At 45.5% G+C, this 17,157-nt stretch overlaps 1 protein-coding gene across 1 annotated transcript in view; it reads left to right on the top strand.

The window, feature by feature from the left end:
- Positions 1-16,601, top strand: part of LOC104637903 (tetraspanin-15-like) — a 43,440-nt gene extending 26,839 nt beyond the window's left edge. Inside the window, exons 5-8 of the mRNA XM_075736820.1 lie at positions 1,065-1,178; positions 6,154-6,207; positions 6,776-6,892; positions 16,061-16,601. Coding sequence (XP_075592935.1) covers positions 1,065-1,178; positions 6,154-6,207; positions 6,776-6,892; positions 16,061-16,303 — 528 coding nt within the window. The 3' untranslated portion in view covers positions 16,304-16,601. The remainder of the gene's footprint in view (positions 1-1,064; positions 1,179-6,153; positions 6,208-6,775; positions 6,893-16,060) is intronic.
- Positions 16,602-17,157: the final 556 nt, after the last annotated feature.

Here is a 17,157-nt window from a genome sequence, read left to right as displayed (position 1 = left end):
CCAATATCCCTTTAGGTGTTTTTCTCCCCTTCTTTCCAGGGGTGTTTTTTCCCCCTCACTGATACAGCCAGGATTAAAAAGAATAGAGGAATTAAAGGTAGGAAGTAAGAAAAATAGTTGTAAATCTGTGGGGTGGCTGCTCCTGACCATATCTGCCTATGCTGGTGTGGGAGGAGGCCACTAAGACCCCAAGAGCTGATGACTTTTCCTACTCCTGTTGGCCAAGTATTGCCACCAGCTCATCCGCAGGAGGGGGAGCAGATGCTCACAGGGTTAAACCTCTCCTGAAAACTGCTCCTTGAAGAGTGTGGTACTTAAAGAAATGGGGAAAACCTGGGGTTTTTTCTGTCTTATCAAGCACACACACCTCTCCTGCCCACTTCGGGCTTTTCTTTCTGGGGGAAAATATTAAGATTCAAGCTTGTTTACCAAGAGAAAGGATGACTCTATATAATAAGCACACTTTTATTCTGCAGAGAACAGCAAATGACTTTCATTAAACTTTTTCTTTTTCTTCATTGTGCGAAGAGAAGAAAAAAAGAACCTTTTTTCTTTTGTAGCTATAGCATTTGATCTGTAATTTAACTTGACGGGAAGAGAAATCCCTGTTAGACTGCAGAGCCTTATTAGCATTTCGTCGAATGGTAGCAACTAACCGAGCTGCCTTCAAGAGCCAAGAAATCCATTCATTGAAGGCGCTCAAAGAGCCATCTCTCCTGCCTGCCCCAGGAATAGGATGGATTAGTCACCTGTAATTAAATCAGTAAAGCATGAATGAACCTGATCTTTCCTTCGCTTGTGAAAGCAAGGATGCCTCCAATACATGCGTGTATCTATCTATAATTGCCGCACGCCTCTAAATGGCGATAAATGGGGCTAAACACCCATTTTTCTTTTTTTACACGGTGTCTTCAAGTTCGTATTTAGGGTCCTGGGAAGCAGAATATAATTGGGGCTCTCAATGCTGGCGTTGCAAAGCAGTGTTGGAGATGCAGGGCAAGGCTGGAGATGTCAAGGTTTGTTCAGTTGCATGTCTCATCCTCTCCTTTTCTTCTTTTTTGCAGTTTTCTTGCTGCGGCGGCGATGAGTACCGAGACTGGGAGGTTAACCAGTACCACTCCTGCAACGGCAGCGGGCCGCTGGCGTGCGGGGTGCCCTACACATGCTGTATCAGGAAGGTAAGGCAGCCGAGGCACAGGAAGTGCCTTTATTTCAGTCAATTTTTCAGCAGAACACCCTCTTCCAGCTGGTTATTACTGCATATTTCTGCGCTGTAGGATTTCTTGTAAACTCTATTACCATCTTGCAAAGCGATTTGAGACAGTATCGGTGTGACACACTAAAGAAACTAAATATATATATATATATAAACAGGCGATACTGTATTTTAGTAGGCTCTGGTGGTTTAACGTAGAATACCAAAGTACTGGGCTATCAATTGCATTCGTATCACACCAAGGAGTTGTTAGAAATGCCGAGTCCCTAGTTTTCAATCTAATGTGTGATATAAAATGGTTTGGAGGATCTTTTTGCAAAGAAATAGCAGCATCTTAAAAGGATGTGGCTGAATCTCAGCCTGGAGCCAAATGAGCTGTCGTCCTCCGCTTTCCTGCCCAAGAGGACACAATTCTGAGCCGGCCGCTGCAGGGTTTAGCGGTATACGGGGATTGTGGTTACTGATGTCTGCTTCTGATGAGGAGGTTTTTGAGGGTTTTGTGGAAGATGGGGCCGGAAGGTGTATTTAGCTAAAGAGCCACCCTTGTGAAATGGAATAAGAAAAGGCTCGTCAGCAACTGCCCTTGCAAGGTTGCATTTCCGACACGCCACGAGTTGGGTTGAATGGAGATGGAGAGAGGGGAGGAGTGGATTTGCAGAGCCATTAGGATTAGCCATTTTCAGAGCTGAAAATCAAGACACCCACATCCCAAACAGCAATTTTCTGCTGAGATTAAGCTAAGTGCTCTGACACCATCTTGTTTAATACAACCATCCACCTCGTTGCAATCACTCGAACACATGCTGTGGATAAAATGCCAGGAGCTGGGCCAAGGCAGGGGGAAAAAAAGTGCAAATATCACTGGTTGCTGTGGCCAGAAATGCTATAAATGTTGTTAAAAAAGGATTTGCTAAGCATAACCCTGGTAGCAAAACCTCCTTGAGGTTTAGAGCATCAGGAGTATCAGCATTGCCTGTGAACCTTGGCCGTGCCCCAAGGCTTTACTAATTGCACAAGGAAAATATATCATCAATCTTGTATTGTTGTTGGATTTTTAATGGAAAAAGAGGGAAATCTGAGGTGTTTAAATTATCAGTGGAAGTCTGACATGCAAATCAGCTGCAAAAATAATTGTCATCTCTAATCAGGACGTTGATTAAGAATCCTGAAGGTCCTGAAGATGGAATTAGAAATTCATGTGTTGTCCTTTCATATTACGAGTGAGGATGTGTCGGAGAGTGTCAAGTGCTTTTTTTCCATATTTTTACACTCCCCATGGTTTTGGGTAACAATTTGGCAAACAGAAGACCTTGGCACAGCAGGCAGCACTGGGGATAGAAGAAATCACAGATGATTAATATAGTAGGGTTAGAAATAAGGCAACTTTTTGGCTGAGTCTGGAGGATACTCTACTGAAGGACTGGGAGGGAAAGTCCACAGTAAATCCTCTGCATTTTTTTCAAGAATTAAAGCCCATGGATGTGGCTCTGACAGACAGAGCAGTTTTACAGGAAGTGAGACCTCACCAAATACATCTAAATCTCCATGAGAAATTACACCCATTCCTGGGGAGAAGAGTAACCAGGCAGATAGATGTAGCCTTGCTCTTCAGAGATTTGATTTTTGGCACTGCAGGGCACTTTTGGATAAGAAATCAGCCCAGTGCAGTATCGATAGTACATGAAACGGATTAAGAAAGGCATCTCCCTTGGGAGTTTTCTGCTGTCTGTGACACAAAACAAGCTGTGGTGGGGTGACCCTGGCTGGGGGCCGGGTGCCCACCAGAGCCGCTCTGTCACTCCCCTCGTTCACCAAACAGGGGAGAAAAAGTAGAACAAAAAGCTTATGGGTCAAGATAAGGACAGGGAGAGATGGCTCACTAGTTATCATCACGAGCAAAACAGACTGAACTTAGAGAGGGAATTCATCTCATTTATTACCAAGCAAAACAGAGTAGAGGAATGAGAAATAAAATCCAATCCTAACACACCTGCCCTCACCCCTCCCATCTTCCCGGGCTCAACTTCACTCCCGGCTTCAACCTCTGCCCCCCCCAGCGGCACAGGGGGACGGGGAGTGGGGGTTACGGTCAGTTCATCACGCGGTGTTTCTGCCGCTTCTTCCTCCTCAGGGGGAGGATTCCTCTCATCGCTCCCCTGCTCCAGCATGGAGTCCCTCTCACGGGAGACAGTCCTTCACCAACTGCTCCAGCGTGGTGTCTCCCACGGGGTGCAGACCTTCAGGAGCAAACTGCTCCAGCGTGGGTCCCCCACGGGGTCACAAGTCCTGCCAGCAAACCTGCTCTGGCATGGGCTCCTCTCTCCACGGGGCCACAGGTCCTGCCAGGAGCTTGCTCCAGCGTGGGCTTCCCACGGGGCCACAGCCTCCTTCAGGTGCCTCCACCTGCTCCAGCGTGGGGTCCTCCACGGGCTGCAGGTGGAATCTCTACACCCCCTCATCCTCCCTCCATGGGCTGCAGGGGGACAGCCTGCCTCACCATGGTCTTCACCACGGGCTGCAGGGGGGATCTCTGCTCCGGCGCCTGGAGCACCTCCTGCCCCTCCTTCTGCACTGACCTGGGTGTCTGCAGATGTTCTTACATCTTCTCACTCCTCTCTCCGGCTGCAAAAGCTCTCTCTAACTGTTTTTTTTCCTTCTTAAATGTGTTATCCCAGAGGCGCTGATTGGCTTGGCCTTGGCCAGCGGCGGGTCCGTCTTGGAGCCGGCTGGCATTGGCTCTATCAGACACAGGGGAAGCTTCTGGCAGCTTCTCACAGAAGCCACCCCTGTAGCCCCCCCACTACTAAAACCTTGCCACGCAAACCCAACACACAAGCTAATAAAAATTTAGTTTAAACAATGGAGTGAAACCCTCCGTAATTGTATTTACCATAAGCTCCACCATGTCTCTATTCATAGCTATTTGCTGAAATTGCAGAATTGTCATGGGGGTTTTCCTTGGGGGCTGAGAAGGTGAGAGAAACACCTCTGCACCTCATGAAGAAGAAGGTACCTGTGTGTGATACTCTGGACATACCTGGTTGGGTCTTAGAGATGTGCAAGCCCCACTGAAAACCATTTCCATTGAAATGTTACTTGAGGGCTGAAGAGAAGATCTTGCATTGGCCCTGTAGCTTGTGGGATAACCAGGGAACCCCTTGTGAAGTGTCACCGCTGACGTTCGGCACCAGTTGTGGAGAGAAAAGCTGGTTAAACAAGAAGTGCGAGAATTGCAGCCCTTGGTGGGTTTTAAACGTCTGTGTGTGTTTTTTTTGGGATCCCTGAAGGCATCGAAATGCATTCTGGAAGAAGAAAGGCTTCTGCCTGGTTTTATGTTAGAAATTTCAATTCAGCAATGGTGTTTCACCAGCAAGGGTCCTGTGATGTCCACCAAAGTGAGTCTGAAAAGCAAGGACAACTGAAAGCTGTCAGGAAAAGTAGTTTATTTTTTTAATGTAAACCAAATAGGTGGCTCCTTGGTCATGTATAGGTTCCTTTATACTGCAATAGGTAAATAGCATTTACCTTAAGAGCATTGTAAATTCCCCTGCTGCTGAAGGCTTCCCCTTTCACGGTCCCAACGCTGGATGAAATCTCTCTCAGCGATGCTGATTGCTGATGGGTGCTTTGCTGCTGATCTCCAGATTTCCCTCCAAGTCTTTCGTATGCACAGGGACTAATTAGTCTCCTTAGCTGTGCCCAGTTTGTAAATAGTGTCTTGAAGTGGTGAGAAATGGGATTTTTGATAGCGCACTGAGTAATGTGGTAGGTACAGAAGCTCTTGGTAGGGTAGCGCTGGAATAATTTCCCTGCCAATTACAGGAGGAACAAACTGCAGCTTTATGGCCAGAGTCTGTCTGGAGGTGCACATTTCTTTTATGCTGTGTCTTGCAGGAAAGCATAATTTACACCTAAATGTGCACATTTCTCTTTTTTCATCTTCATGCCTTGGAAGTACGAGATGTTTTTGTTTTGTTGTCCGGGAGCTTTTACTGGTTGTCAAAGCCATCTTTCTGAAAGCATAATAATTTCAGCATGTTATTATTTTATGGGCACAAGGCCCCTTTAGAAATACATGGTGTTATGGAAGCTGCTGTTTGATCCATGAAACAAGCCCAAAAAACCCCTCAAACATCAGAAGATCGATCCCGAGAGGTGCAAAGTGCCCAACTAGCTCAGGATGTGCCAGAGCTACTCTCCGGCTTTGCTTTTTTTTGGGATGAGCAAGAATCAGTTTTGTAACCCAAAATGTACCACTTTCCATCTTGGCAGATACAGAGGAATTAGATTTGATTTTATTTTATAAAGAACCTGAATAGCAGTGTTTGGCCAGGATTTCTGTCATTAGCTGTAGCTCTTGAAACGTTTTTGTTGGCCAACAAAAATCTAAGCCTTGGGGATGTCTAAAATCCTAATGTTCCTCCTCAAAGTGGTGGAAGACTTTGGGGAAATTCCCCTTTGATTTCTGGAGAGCCCAATACATTTAATCCCTGTGAAATTCCCTTTATTATGAAGGAGAGCACGACCGAAGGTGTTAGAAAAGGTGGCTGGAATTAAACAAGGAGAAAATCAAGGTAATGTTTTGAAAGAACTGCTTTGCTTAGTGCTCGCCTGACATGGTCCTGGCTCAAATCACTGGAAAAGCACTGGGGGGGACATGAGCATCCTCTGAAACAGCAGAAACCAGAGAGAAAAGTGGTTTTTAAAAAAATACAATTAAAAATCCCTAACAGCTTACTGCCAACGTGCATGGTTTCAGCATTGTGTTTGGGCAAAAAGGAGCCCATGGTAGCAAAGCGAGGTTTGAGGGTAACTGCTTGCCTTGTGCTGTGCTGAATGGTTGAGGCTCTTCTATTTCTTATTTTTTATTCTTATTTTCTGTATTTCCCCTTCGGCTTCCTCCAAGCTAAGTCTGTTCACCAATCCTCTGTTCACAGATCCCTGGAGAAGTCATTAACACCCTGTGTGGATACAGGACACTCGATAAAGAGGTAACGTTGGCTTTTTCCTTTGTACGTACATGATTTTCTTCTCCTTCCCCAAGCCCCCTAAAAAGACCCAATTATTTGCAGGTAAGCTCTTCCCCACCAAGGATTACTGTTACTGCAACTGTATATAAATTCATTTTTAGTGTTTTTCCCTGACATCCTGGGGTGTTGCTCAGCCTCGCAGAGTGCGAGCGGGCTCGTGGCATATTTGGGTAGTCCCTGTAGGCTTTGGCATGGCCTTGCTGGATCAGCCCCAGGAAATGCTGGTCCTGAGTTGTTTTTTGAGGTTTGGTGGTAGGAGAGAAGCTGATTTTGAGGCCTTCGGGGGTGACCGCAGGACTGGATCACAGCAGAGAGCTGCAGTATCTCCATGCATATGGTCCATAGCTCCCAGGGACAGTTTTTTGGCGAGAAACCCCAGCGAAAGGTCCAGTCCAAGAAATCAATTCCCAAACACTTCTCATGCAGCTCCTTTGACTTGCAAGAAGGAGCAAACACAAGAAATAACATCTCTCCCCAAAACCCAACATGTCAATGAAAACCGTGATGCCTCTCTTCACTCTTCTTCCAGCGCCTGGAGCTGCTCAACGTCATCCACGTGCGAGGCTGCATCCACGCCGTCGGGCTCTGGCTCAAAGACAACTTCGAGGCCACTTTGGGCATCGTTTGCTCACTGCTGCTTCCACAGGTACGTGGTAGGTCCTCTCGGCTTCATTCACTGTGCTGGAAGAGGAAAATAAATCATTTTTAGTTATTTTTTCCCCTCCATTTACATCTGAGATTTGTGTCTTGGGCAGCAAACATCACAGCGCTTTCCAGAGCATCCTTACCAAAATTAACGGTTTGCAACTGCGGTGCTGGCTGTCTCATAACACACTCGTGAAATCTAATTATTGATCGAGTAATAACATCTAAAAGCAAGACATGCATATGTTAGCACAGCAAAACCTTTTATATTTGTTTTTACTGCTCTTTTCAAATAGAGCATAAATATTAACCAAAATAAACCATAATCATAAATTTAGCAGGATTTGCCATGCTTCACGGAATCCATTTCCCGTTAATGATGTCTGAGGATCCGAGCAACTTTCCAGCACAGGTAATTAAGCTTTTCATCGCAGATGCTCCATACGGAGAGAATTTTTGGGTTGCAGCTGGGGCCATCCCTTTGCACCACTGTTGACACTGTGCTGGCAAGATGGTGAATATCTCTCTCAGATTTTTCCAGAATTATTTTTGACAGAGCTTTGATGATTTAGTGTTGATTTGATCCTATTTTTTTTTATTCCTTTTGAGGCTCACAAGCAAAAGCTTTCTTTTTGTCTCATTGAATGTTGGGTTTACCACTGGAGGTATTTGGTGATGCTTTCCAGATATGGGGTTTTATCTAAATAGGAATGATTATTTTTTTTTCTGTGTTTCCATTTGCAGTAAAAGGTAGAATAGTGGTTGAATAAAGCAGAAGCTGTTGGGGAAATATGTGGTGCGTTGAGCTAATTTTTCAAAGGATGGACTTTCCTCTTGAGCTCTCAGATGGTCCAAATGAAAAACCAAGGCGGGGGAGCGGTTAGTGCCTGATCCTAGCTGTGATGCTCCACGTTTCTAAAGTGCTTTCTCCAAAGTACGCAGATGAGCAATGGACTTCTGCTGTGCTACCACCAGGAAATGTAACGGGCACAGAAATGGGGTGAGAAAGTGCCGTAATAGAGGCAACCACTTCCCTCTGCCTTGCAGGATGTCAAGAGTCCATTACAGGAGCTGCCTGTTGCGTTATCCATTAACCTGCCAACATGATGCTCTTAATTGGGAAGGATGGGGAAAAAAACCAGAGATGGCAATAAGGATTGCTGAGCCTTGATGAATATCAAGTGCTTTTGAGCAAGTGTTGTGATTTTTCTGGCGTGCCATTAAATGCTCTTCAGATGAGGAACCTCGTTCTTCCCATCTGCTCACAATTTTCAGGTTTTAAATATAAATCGGATTTGATTCTGTCAAGTTTTGGAGGGAATAAAGTTATAAATGGCCATCTGTGTTGCCAGGAGCTGTCAGCCCAGAAACAGGTTCATCCCCAGCAGCTGCCAGCAGAAAGCTGGGGTGAGAATATTGTCCTTGAATTGCCGATCCAGGAGGGGAAGGGTTGGCATCGTTGATGTGGGGAGGTGACAGTGCCTTGAATTTTGGGAAGAGTAGACGTATTGACCTGTCCCGTCTTCAGCCCTTGGGACTCCATGGAGCTGCAGACCACCTTGGTGGAAAACTTGCAGGATGCTGGGGAGAAGGTTGGGACCAAAGTCTCGACTCCAGCTTTGGGTTTTGCCCCATTTTCCTCAAAGTGTTATTCTTCCTTAGGTTCAAACTTCAGCCTTGTCTGTGATGACGAGCAGCTCGAGGGCTCAAAGGGTGGGATGTTCATCATCCAAGAGCCCGAGATTTGTGCTTGGATTTGGGGTTAGCAACCACCTCTTCTTGTGCAGAAAGACGGACCCAGGAAAAGTTTCAACTGACACAGAGCACGCATGGAGAGTGGGCAATTATTGCTCTTAGTGTTGTCTTTCCATCATGCTCAGACATGGGAAACCATCAAAATCTGGCTTCCCATCATGTGGGAAGTTATTGAATTTTTAAGTTTTCTCTGCTTTTCCCCAAATATCTGTGCAAGAGGTCAAGGGCACAGGGCGGGCTGCTTGGCTTTACTTCCTTATGCATGCGGGCATCCATCTAGTTGCATTCAGGGAAATCTTTAAATCTGCTGGGTCCTGTTAGGTGTCGAACTGATTGAAGGAGTGAGGAGGCAGGGCAAAATCCTGCCCAGGTATGTCACTGCACGGCAGCCAGCCTTTCCCCTGGCTGGTGCAGGGCAGAGGGAGTTTGTAATTTTGTGATTGCTCTTAAATCATGAATGTCTCTGCTTTTTTTAAGTAAGCCATTGAGCAATGGGAAAATTTGAGGAGTGGGGAAGTGGTTGTGTTCATTTGCCTTACTTCATTCAGAGCGAAGCATAAATGCACCAACTCAATTATTTTTCTGCCTTTGCAGAGTACCTTTAATTCTCTTTTTTTCTTTTTCCTATGTTTCATTCTCCAGTAACAGTCCCGTCTCCTTACCCTTCTTCTCAGCCAAGCTGCAGATCGAGGCCAAACCCTGATGCATTTCATATTGCTCTCAAAAAGACATTTTAATTTAGTCGCTGGCAGTCAACGGCAAATTCACATTGTGGCCTCTTACTGGTTGTGTTTAATTATGAAGCAACTCCAGATCTTTCAGCAGGTGCAGCAAAGCGCATAAATTTGTTTTATACTGGCTGCATCCCTACGTTCCCTGCCTCTAGCAAGATTGCCCAAGGAGTTTACAGCGTGCATAAAATGCGTTCGTAGTTAAAAGAAGCCAAATATCCTCGTGCATCGCTCTTCCCCCTTTGCCAGGCCCAAGTGCTCTTTCAGCAGCTTTTCTATTAACCTCAGGAAAAGCATTTGCAACTTTTCCATTCCCATGTCTTTGCAGAGGAAATTTTCTGATGGTATTTCATCCTCCTTAGCAAGGTGAAGACATAGCCACTGTAATAAGGTAGAAACAATTCCACAAAAAAGCTCTTCAACCCCTTTTTCTCCATCCAAAAGAAGCAGAAAGTGGCATAAGTCCAATTAAAATGAAAAAAATCTCTGAAAGGTCATTGCCAAGGGTTAATATTTATCGACCCTGCGGCGCAGTCGACTCGCAGTAAATTGTTGCTACCTCTGTTTCGCTTTGCTATTTCATCAATCTACAAAGCTCTACACTGGGAGCAGCTACAGAGTAATAGGGCATCAGCGTAGAGGTGGATGTTCCCTCCTAAGAGTATAAAAACAGAAGATCAGCTATTTCAGTCCTCGAAAATGCAGCGTTTGACTTGCAACAGGCATTTTGCAGGTTGGCGTCTTCATCTCTCAGTGACAGTAATGTTAAATGTTTCCTTGTGTAAAGGGGTTTGTATTGTCAAAGGTCGCTTTTTCTTTGCAAGATTAATTTGTATTTTGTTTGCTTTTTAATATCTTAAGTTGCTCCAGGGGCTGGAAGGCGGTATATTCTCAAGCGGCTGATATGTGCTTAATGTGGTAGAAAAGGGGAATAGAAGGGATTTTTTCCATCCGCAGTCCATGACCTCTATGAGAGCTTGGTCTATAAATACTAATTTATGGAAGGAAAAGCCAATAAAAGATAAATGCTTGCCTTTTACTTGATTAGCTCTGGGAAAGCTTGAAATTATTCAACTCTTCTGTTTAGCATGATCCAGCTTTACAGCCGCCCAAATGGGCAAAGAACTGCAGAGCCGGGCACATGCCTGCACTGCAGCTGGTGAGGTTTGCACGGAAAAGGGTTTTTCTGCAGAAAGTTTTGCTTGCAGAAGACCCTCGTTGGGCCAACGGATTATCTTCTCCGTGGCCAGAGTTGCTTTTGTCAGGACTGTGATGCAGCGGGGTGCGGTTAATCATGCTGTCGCCCTGCAAGGGCTCTTGAGCATCGTTTTGTTGCTATTTTGCATCCTTAATCTTTGCCCTTGTTAAGCAAAAGCGAAATTGAGCCTTGCATGTTTGATTGCCCAGGAAAATGCGACTGGAGGAGCTGAGCTTCTTTTGAATGCTCTACAAGGGCCCAAAATGCACGCTTTCCACCCCGAATCGAGGCACCGATCACATGCACATGCACACGTGCATACACACACCCCTAAGGGAAAACAGCTGTGGTTTTCCAGACCTTTTTCTTCTTGTATAATAATGGGAAAATGAGCATTTGAGCCCTTTCCTTCTTTGCTTCCAAAAATGTTCCTGACTCCGAGCGTGCTTCCTTTTGCCAGAGGAGCCGTCAATCAATGAGTACTTCCCAGTAAGGAGGAGATAACAATTAGATCTTGGGCATATCAGCCCCATTGAGATCTATTCCTAATGCAAAACCGTTTAATCCAAAAGAACAAGTGGAGCCGCTACGAGACAATGAGCAAAGCTGGAGCTGGAATGGAGCTGGGCACCAAAGAACCTCGTAATAAATTTTACAGCACGTACGTGGGAGACAGAAATACGTGGCTTATGTCTAGCAGAAGGCTCTGTGCTGCGCCAGAACCACAGAAACTGGAGCGTAGCCTCAAATATTTGTATGTATTTAACTTCCTTAAGTGTTGGAAGAGAAGGAATAACCATTAGTTGCGTTAAACTATCCCAAACTTCCATATTAATCTAATTTTGGTCTTGTGATGTTGGTAGTAAATTGGTAATTAGGATCGATGCTGTCTTGTTTGAAATGGTTTTAAAAAGTCTTTGTTGGCTGCTGTCAGCTCCAAGGGGAAAGAGAGGTTTGGGCTTTGGAGGAGAGGGAAGCGTTGGTCCCAAGAAGGGCAATATTAGTGTTTATCTGAGACGGATCACACTGGAGAACCAGGATGCTTCACTGCCACTACAAAATAAAGAGTGGAGACCAGGTGCTGAAACCACCAGACCATGTTTTTCCAATCTCTTCCGGATAGCTCTTCTAATATAAAGACGACTGTTCATGCCTTGGAGTGATAGCAGTGGATGAAATGAGACGTTTGCTGTGTCAGGAGCAATAACTATTTAATTTTGGGGAACAGCAGCAGGATGGTGTCCTTGCTCAGCCAGACAGACCCACTCCCATAGCTTAATCATGATACAGCACCCAGTTATAATTAACATCACTGTTCTAATAATTCCAAGTTCAGGAACAAAATAATGGGGGTTTTAATTTGCTTTTTGGAGCTTTTCCTGTTTTGCATAGAGCAAATTCAAGGGTCTTCCGATAGCAGAGACTTGCAGATGTCCATGGGAACCTTCTGTGATTAAATGAGCATTTATAATTGGGGTTTAAAATAGAAAAATAATCAGACTGGCTGCGTGTCCCCGCGTGGTTTTGCTGGGGCAGGGAGGTTCCTCTCCCGGGGACTCGCGGGGACAGGAGAAATACAAACGAGGGGGTTGATTAAGCGGCACAGGAGGATATGAAAAGCTGCAAGTGATGAATGATTTTTATTTCCCCATCCTCCCAGGTGGCTTGTAAGCATCGTACAGCCCCTGGGAGTCCGAGACAAAATCCCTGAGGATTTGTGCTTTGGAGAGCTTATTTCTTTTTTTTCTCTCTGATGGAAATAAATTTCCTCTAGCTGGTTGGATGGGAGAATTTATGGCCGGTCCTCACTGACAGCAGACATCCTGCTCACCCTTTTGCTGCTTGAAAATGAAGATGCAGAGATTTCTTACTCTACATTGGATAGGTTTGGGGCAGATTTCAGCTGTGGCTTTCCAGGGGAGTCCCGAGGTGCTGCCGAGAGATGGAGATAAAGGTCTTCAGTCTGCAGTTGGACTTCAGTGCAAAATGCCAGTTTGGATCGGCTTGAGGCCACCGAGCTGCTACTGGAGGAGCTGAAGAGGTGGGAAATGGCAGCAGATATCTGCCCCCTCTTCTGTTTTGCTGGGCATTTTGATATTTAACTTTTTCTTAAAAAAAAAACAAACAAAAAACCCCAAAAAACCAAAGCAATAGGATATCTCCTTCCTGGTGCAATGTCATGTGATTAGTGGGTTAAAATATAATAATCTGAGTATCCGCGTGGCCATAGTGATTTTTGTTGCTTCTGACAGTGATGCTTTGGTTTTGCAAAGTTTCCCTTCTTGATTCGTGCTCAAGGTGGCCAGGGCGCAGAGGGCGAGGTGGGCAGCATGTGTGTGCAAAGGGAAGGGTGCAGGAAAGATATACCTGTGCAAGCCTTTACACGCTCCCTCCCGCAGTGTCTGGACGGGAATTGAGACAATAATTCCCAAATCATGTCATCTGCAGGGTGGTTTTTTCCATAGCTGTCACCGCAGGGGATCCCTGACTCTGGGTGCAACCAAACTACAATTAGCATTATCAATGCAAATTCCAATATATATATTGCAATTGCTATTGCAATATCATTGCAAAAATTATATACATATATAAAAATAATATTGTGGCTTTCTTGTGGGTCTGCATGCTTTATTGATTTCCTCAACATGCAAAGGTCTTTGGATTTATTTTATGCATGCAGTTGGTCTTGCACACTGTAAGAGCAGCTACTCGATGGCCTTGTACCTGCGTGCAAACCCCGTGCGTTTAAATCCCCCAGCAAAAAGCTCCGAAAGCGGCAGACTAGAGACCTCCCCAGTCAGCAGTGCTTTCTGTACTTCACTGAACACCAGCCAGAAAGAACAGGCAATTTTCCAACTTTAAATGACCCGCAAGCAGTAACTCCCGAGCAGTCCTCCCCTCGCTCAGTGGTGATTACCATCACGAGGGGAGGGAAGTCAGGGAGAAAAGCAGCTTTTTAATTTTTTTAGCCTCATATATGATACATTTTGTTAACGTGCTCCGCTGCAATAACACCTTCCTTCATATTGCGATGCAATAAAATCAGTGCTCACGTTAGAAGTCTCTTTACTTCTGGAAAACATGGTGCCCTTGGTGCTGGGGATATTGAACGCATCTATATTCCTGACAGCTTTTTCTGTTTTCATTAAGTGAAAGAGGATATTTAGAGCTGAGCTGGAATGGAAGTGGGTTCATAACTCAGAGGAGAGCAAAGGCTCTGGGATGCAGGCTGCTGACTTGAGGACTTGGGGTAATTTTATGCCGTTCAAGAAATCCCCAGTTTAACTGGGATGCCACGTCCTGCGTCGCATTGCCGTCAGGAGGAGAGGACCAGGAGGGATGATGTCCCCGAACCAAGCTGGGTTTGCAGAATTGGATTCATTTGCATTAAATTTATTGTAAACACAAATCTTTTCTGAATTACTGTTTGGTTTAGGAAGGAAAAAAATGACATGCTTGCCTTAAAATTTGTCATTTCAAAGGGTTTTGCTTCTTGGTCCTTTCACTGGATCAGCAGTGGGATTTTAATCTGCTAATAGAAGTAAATAATGCTAAAGCTTGACATACATTTCAATATTATTTAAAAAGTTTTTAAATCCTTAAAGGCTCTGCTGTTGAATATGGATTAGCACAATCTTATTATCCAGATCCACATGGGATGGGTTGCTCTGGGCTCTCCCTGCAGTTCACGGAGAGACGGAGCCATCTCCAAGCATCGGCCAACCAGCCTCGGCCTCCCGCACGGTTTGAGTCGAAGATGAACGCTGTCTCCGTACACAGGCTGAAATCATTTCGTAGAGTAGCTGGGAAGGAGTTGCCTGCTGAGACAGATATATAATATCCAGCGCAGCAGTGAATATTTTGAGGGCAGCGGGGAGCTACGCAGATACGTGCATGAAGGTTACCGGGGCTGTCAGGTTACCTGATTTCGGGCCATTTGGAAAACAAAAGGAGATGCCAAGATGGTTCCAGACTTCAATGTTTCTTTCAGCATCTTCAGTTGTCTTTCCCAGCAAAGAACCTTCAAGGCACGAATCCAGCATTTCTGTAATTCCCGCAATCAGGAAAGCCCTGCTAGCCATAACCACACCACAGCCTCCGGCACCTCTGTTTGTTCTTTCGGTGATTAATCCTGTTATCAATAATTAGGTGGAACGTCAAATAAGCGGGATGCTCTTTGAGGATCAGTGGGTGCAATTAGGAAAGCAGGACGGGGCAAGCTCCAACTGAGGATTGCAGGGAAGGACTCTGTGTTGGGAGAGCATCTCAAGGGACATGGTCTTCCGCTTCTCCCCACTTGTTGAAGGAAGAGCTGTCGATCCGCAGGGTCCCCTTGGGATCCACCTTCAGGTCAATTTGGGAGGGAAAAATAAATATTGAGCTGTTTTGAGGCAGCTTCTGTGCAAGGCGCAAGCTGCTCGTGCGGATGGCGGGGTATTTTTCCATCTCTGAAAGGCAAATAAATAAAGCCCGGTGATGGTTGTGTTTGCCTGTTTGCTTTCAGCTCGCTGGGTGACACTTATCTGATTTGCTTTTTCCCTGTGGAGTTTTTGCCTCCATTTTCTGCAGCCTCCTTTGGGCAAATGCTTTTCCCTTTCCACCACGGGATAAAATGGTCCCTAATTTAAGATGCGTTACAACCCTTTGCTCTTAGCCCCATTTATCTTTCTCTTAACATTCCCACTTTCCAGACTATTTAACAGATTGATTAGGACCCAGAGAAATGATTAATAACATTTTTCATCTCTAAAACCAATGCGCCGCAGTAGTGCAGGAGATTCCAGCTGATGGATGGTACAGGTGCAAATTATTTATTGACTCTTTGTTGCAAGGAATGGTTATGCAGAAAAACGTGTTAACTACTGCCTGGAAAATGAGAGAAAAAGCCCTGAGGCTTCAGATGATCTCATCCTTCTCCATCCTATTCCGTGCATGGACGTCATCAGCGTCCGGTCTGCAAATAGCTCCTCATGACGGCTTATCGCCTAATCCGCACCCTCGCTGGCATCTTGTTTGTAGCTACCGCAAGGTGTCCTGCAAAGGAAACGTCAGGTGAAATCAAATCAATGTGCTTGAAATCTTGCCACTGATGAAAATGCTTTTATTTTTTTTCCCCTCATTTCTCCTAAAGATTTAAAGTGTATTTTTTATTCCCTGCCAGCCAGCAGGGAAATGGGAAATAACCTGTGTAGCACCACGCTCGCAGCAATGTCTCGATTTTAGCAAGACCTCTGCCGCTCTCTTTGCGATGTTCGTGGCGACGTCCAACTGATCTGCGTCCCACTGTCAGGGCTGATGTGGGAAGTCGTGAGAGGCCATTAAAGAGTTTAGCAATTAGCCTGTTGCTTTGGTAGAAGATTTTACTGGATCTTGTCCTCTCTTGTCTCATGGCCAGTTTTGGAGGTTCAGGTGACAGCATCCCTTGCAGGAGAAGACCTTCAGGAAGGGTTTGCATGACTCTAGTGGTTTTAATCATGTTTTGCAGGTGATCGGTCTCGTGATGGCTTGGATGTATTGGCAAAAGCTCAATGAGATCTACTCCAGGCTGGACACTGTTGACTTCAGGATCCTGGAGATGCAGGATTTCAGCTTCGGGGTGGTGGATCTGAGCGGCGCAGGCTGGTGCTGGTGCTTGCCCAAGGAAGGGGGTTACGTTCCCGTCAATGCGGAGGAGGAGGAAGACGAGGAGGAGGAGGAGGAAGGTGCCGTCTGCCACAGCAAAGCGTGAGAAGGTGGAGGACTGAAAGGCAGTTTGGAGCAAAGCTCTTAGGGAGGCAGCAGATGTTGAATGTGGAAATAATGTGATTTATCTTCTCAGGTTCATGAGACCTTTTGGGGGAAACTGTAAAGTAACACTGGAAGGTTATAGAAAATGCGATGCACTGTTCCCCAGGGATGCGATGCACCTGAGTTCCCCAGGGTTCTTTTACTACTTTGGTGTTTTGAAGCATTTGTACATCTCCTTATTGGGGTTTTGGGGGCTTTTTTTTTACACAATAAATGTGACTTCTATTGCGTTTTGCAAAGTTGCTTCCACTCGCTGTACGCTGGTCAGGCTGTCGAGGAGGGAAGTGGCACTGTCGCCATTGCAATTTGGGGTATCTTTATATTATATTTAGCCTTATCTCCTGAAAAATAGTGGCTTTATGGTAGGTCCCCCGGTGTGCCCAGACTCCACAGGCACAGCAGGGCCTTTCCAAAGAGCTTTTCCAGGAATCAAATCCCCAGGGAGTCACAACTTCCACCTCCTGGGGCAAGACAGATGTTTGGGCAAGGCTTGAGCAGGGGCAAAACACCCATTTCTAAAGGTTTCCAGCTCTTCCCCATGAACTGCAGCTTCAGCTTTTTATCTCCACGTACGGAAAAGGAGAGCCCAGCAATTTTTAAGACGAAGACAGCTTTATTGTGGCGACCACTGTGGATGGAGGTAACCCCCCTCTGCTGGAGACCAACCTCTAATGACCAGGAAAGGAATTGCCTTTTATAATATATATAATATATATTTTTTAGCACAACTTAGTGATCAAGGTAGCAATTCCCTCCTGCTTCACTCAAAATATAGGAATTAAATAGTAGGCGTGT

The sequence above is a fragment of the Balearica regulorum genome, chromosome 27 (genome assembly GCF_011004875.1).
Source record: "Balearica regulorum gibbericeps isolate bBalReg1 chromosome 27, bBalReg1.pri, whole genome shotgun sequence".
NCBI classification, from domain to species: Eukaryota; Metazoa; Chordata; class Aves; order Gruiformes; family Gruidae; genus Balearica; species Balearica regulorum.
The sequence above is the reverse complement of the archived record's forward strand: the minus strand, read 5'-3'. Positions and strand labels throughout refer to the sequence as shown.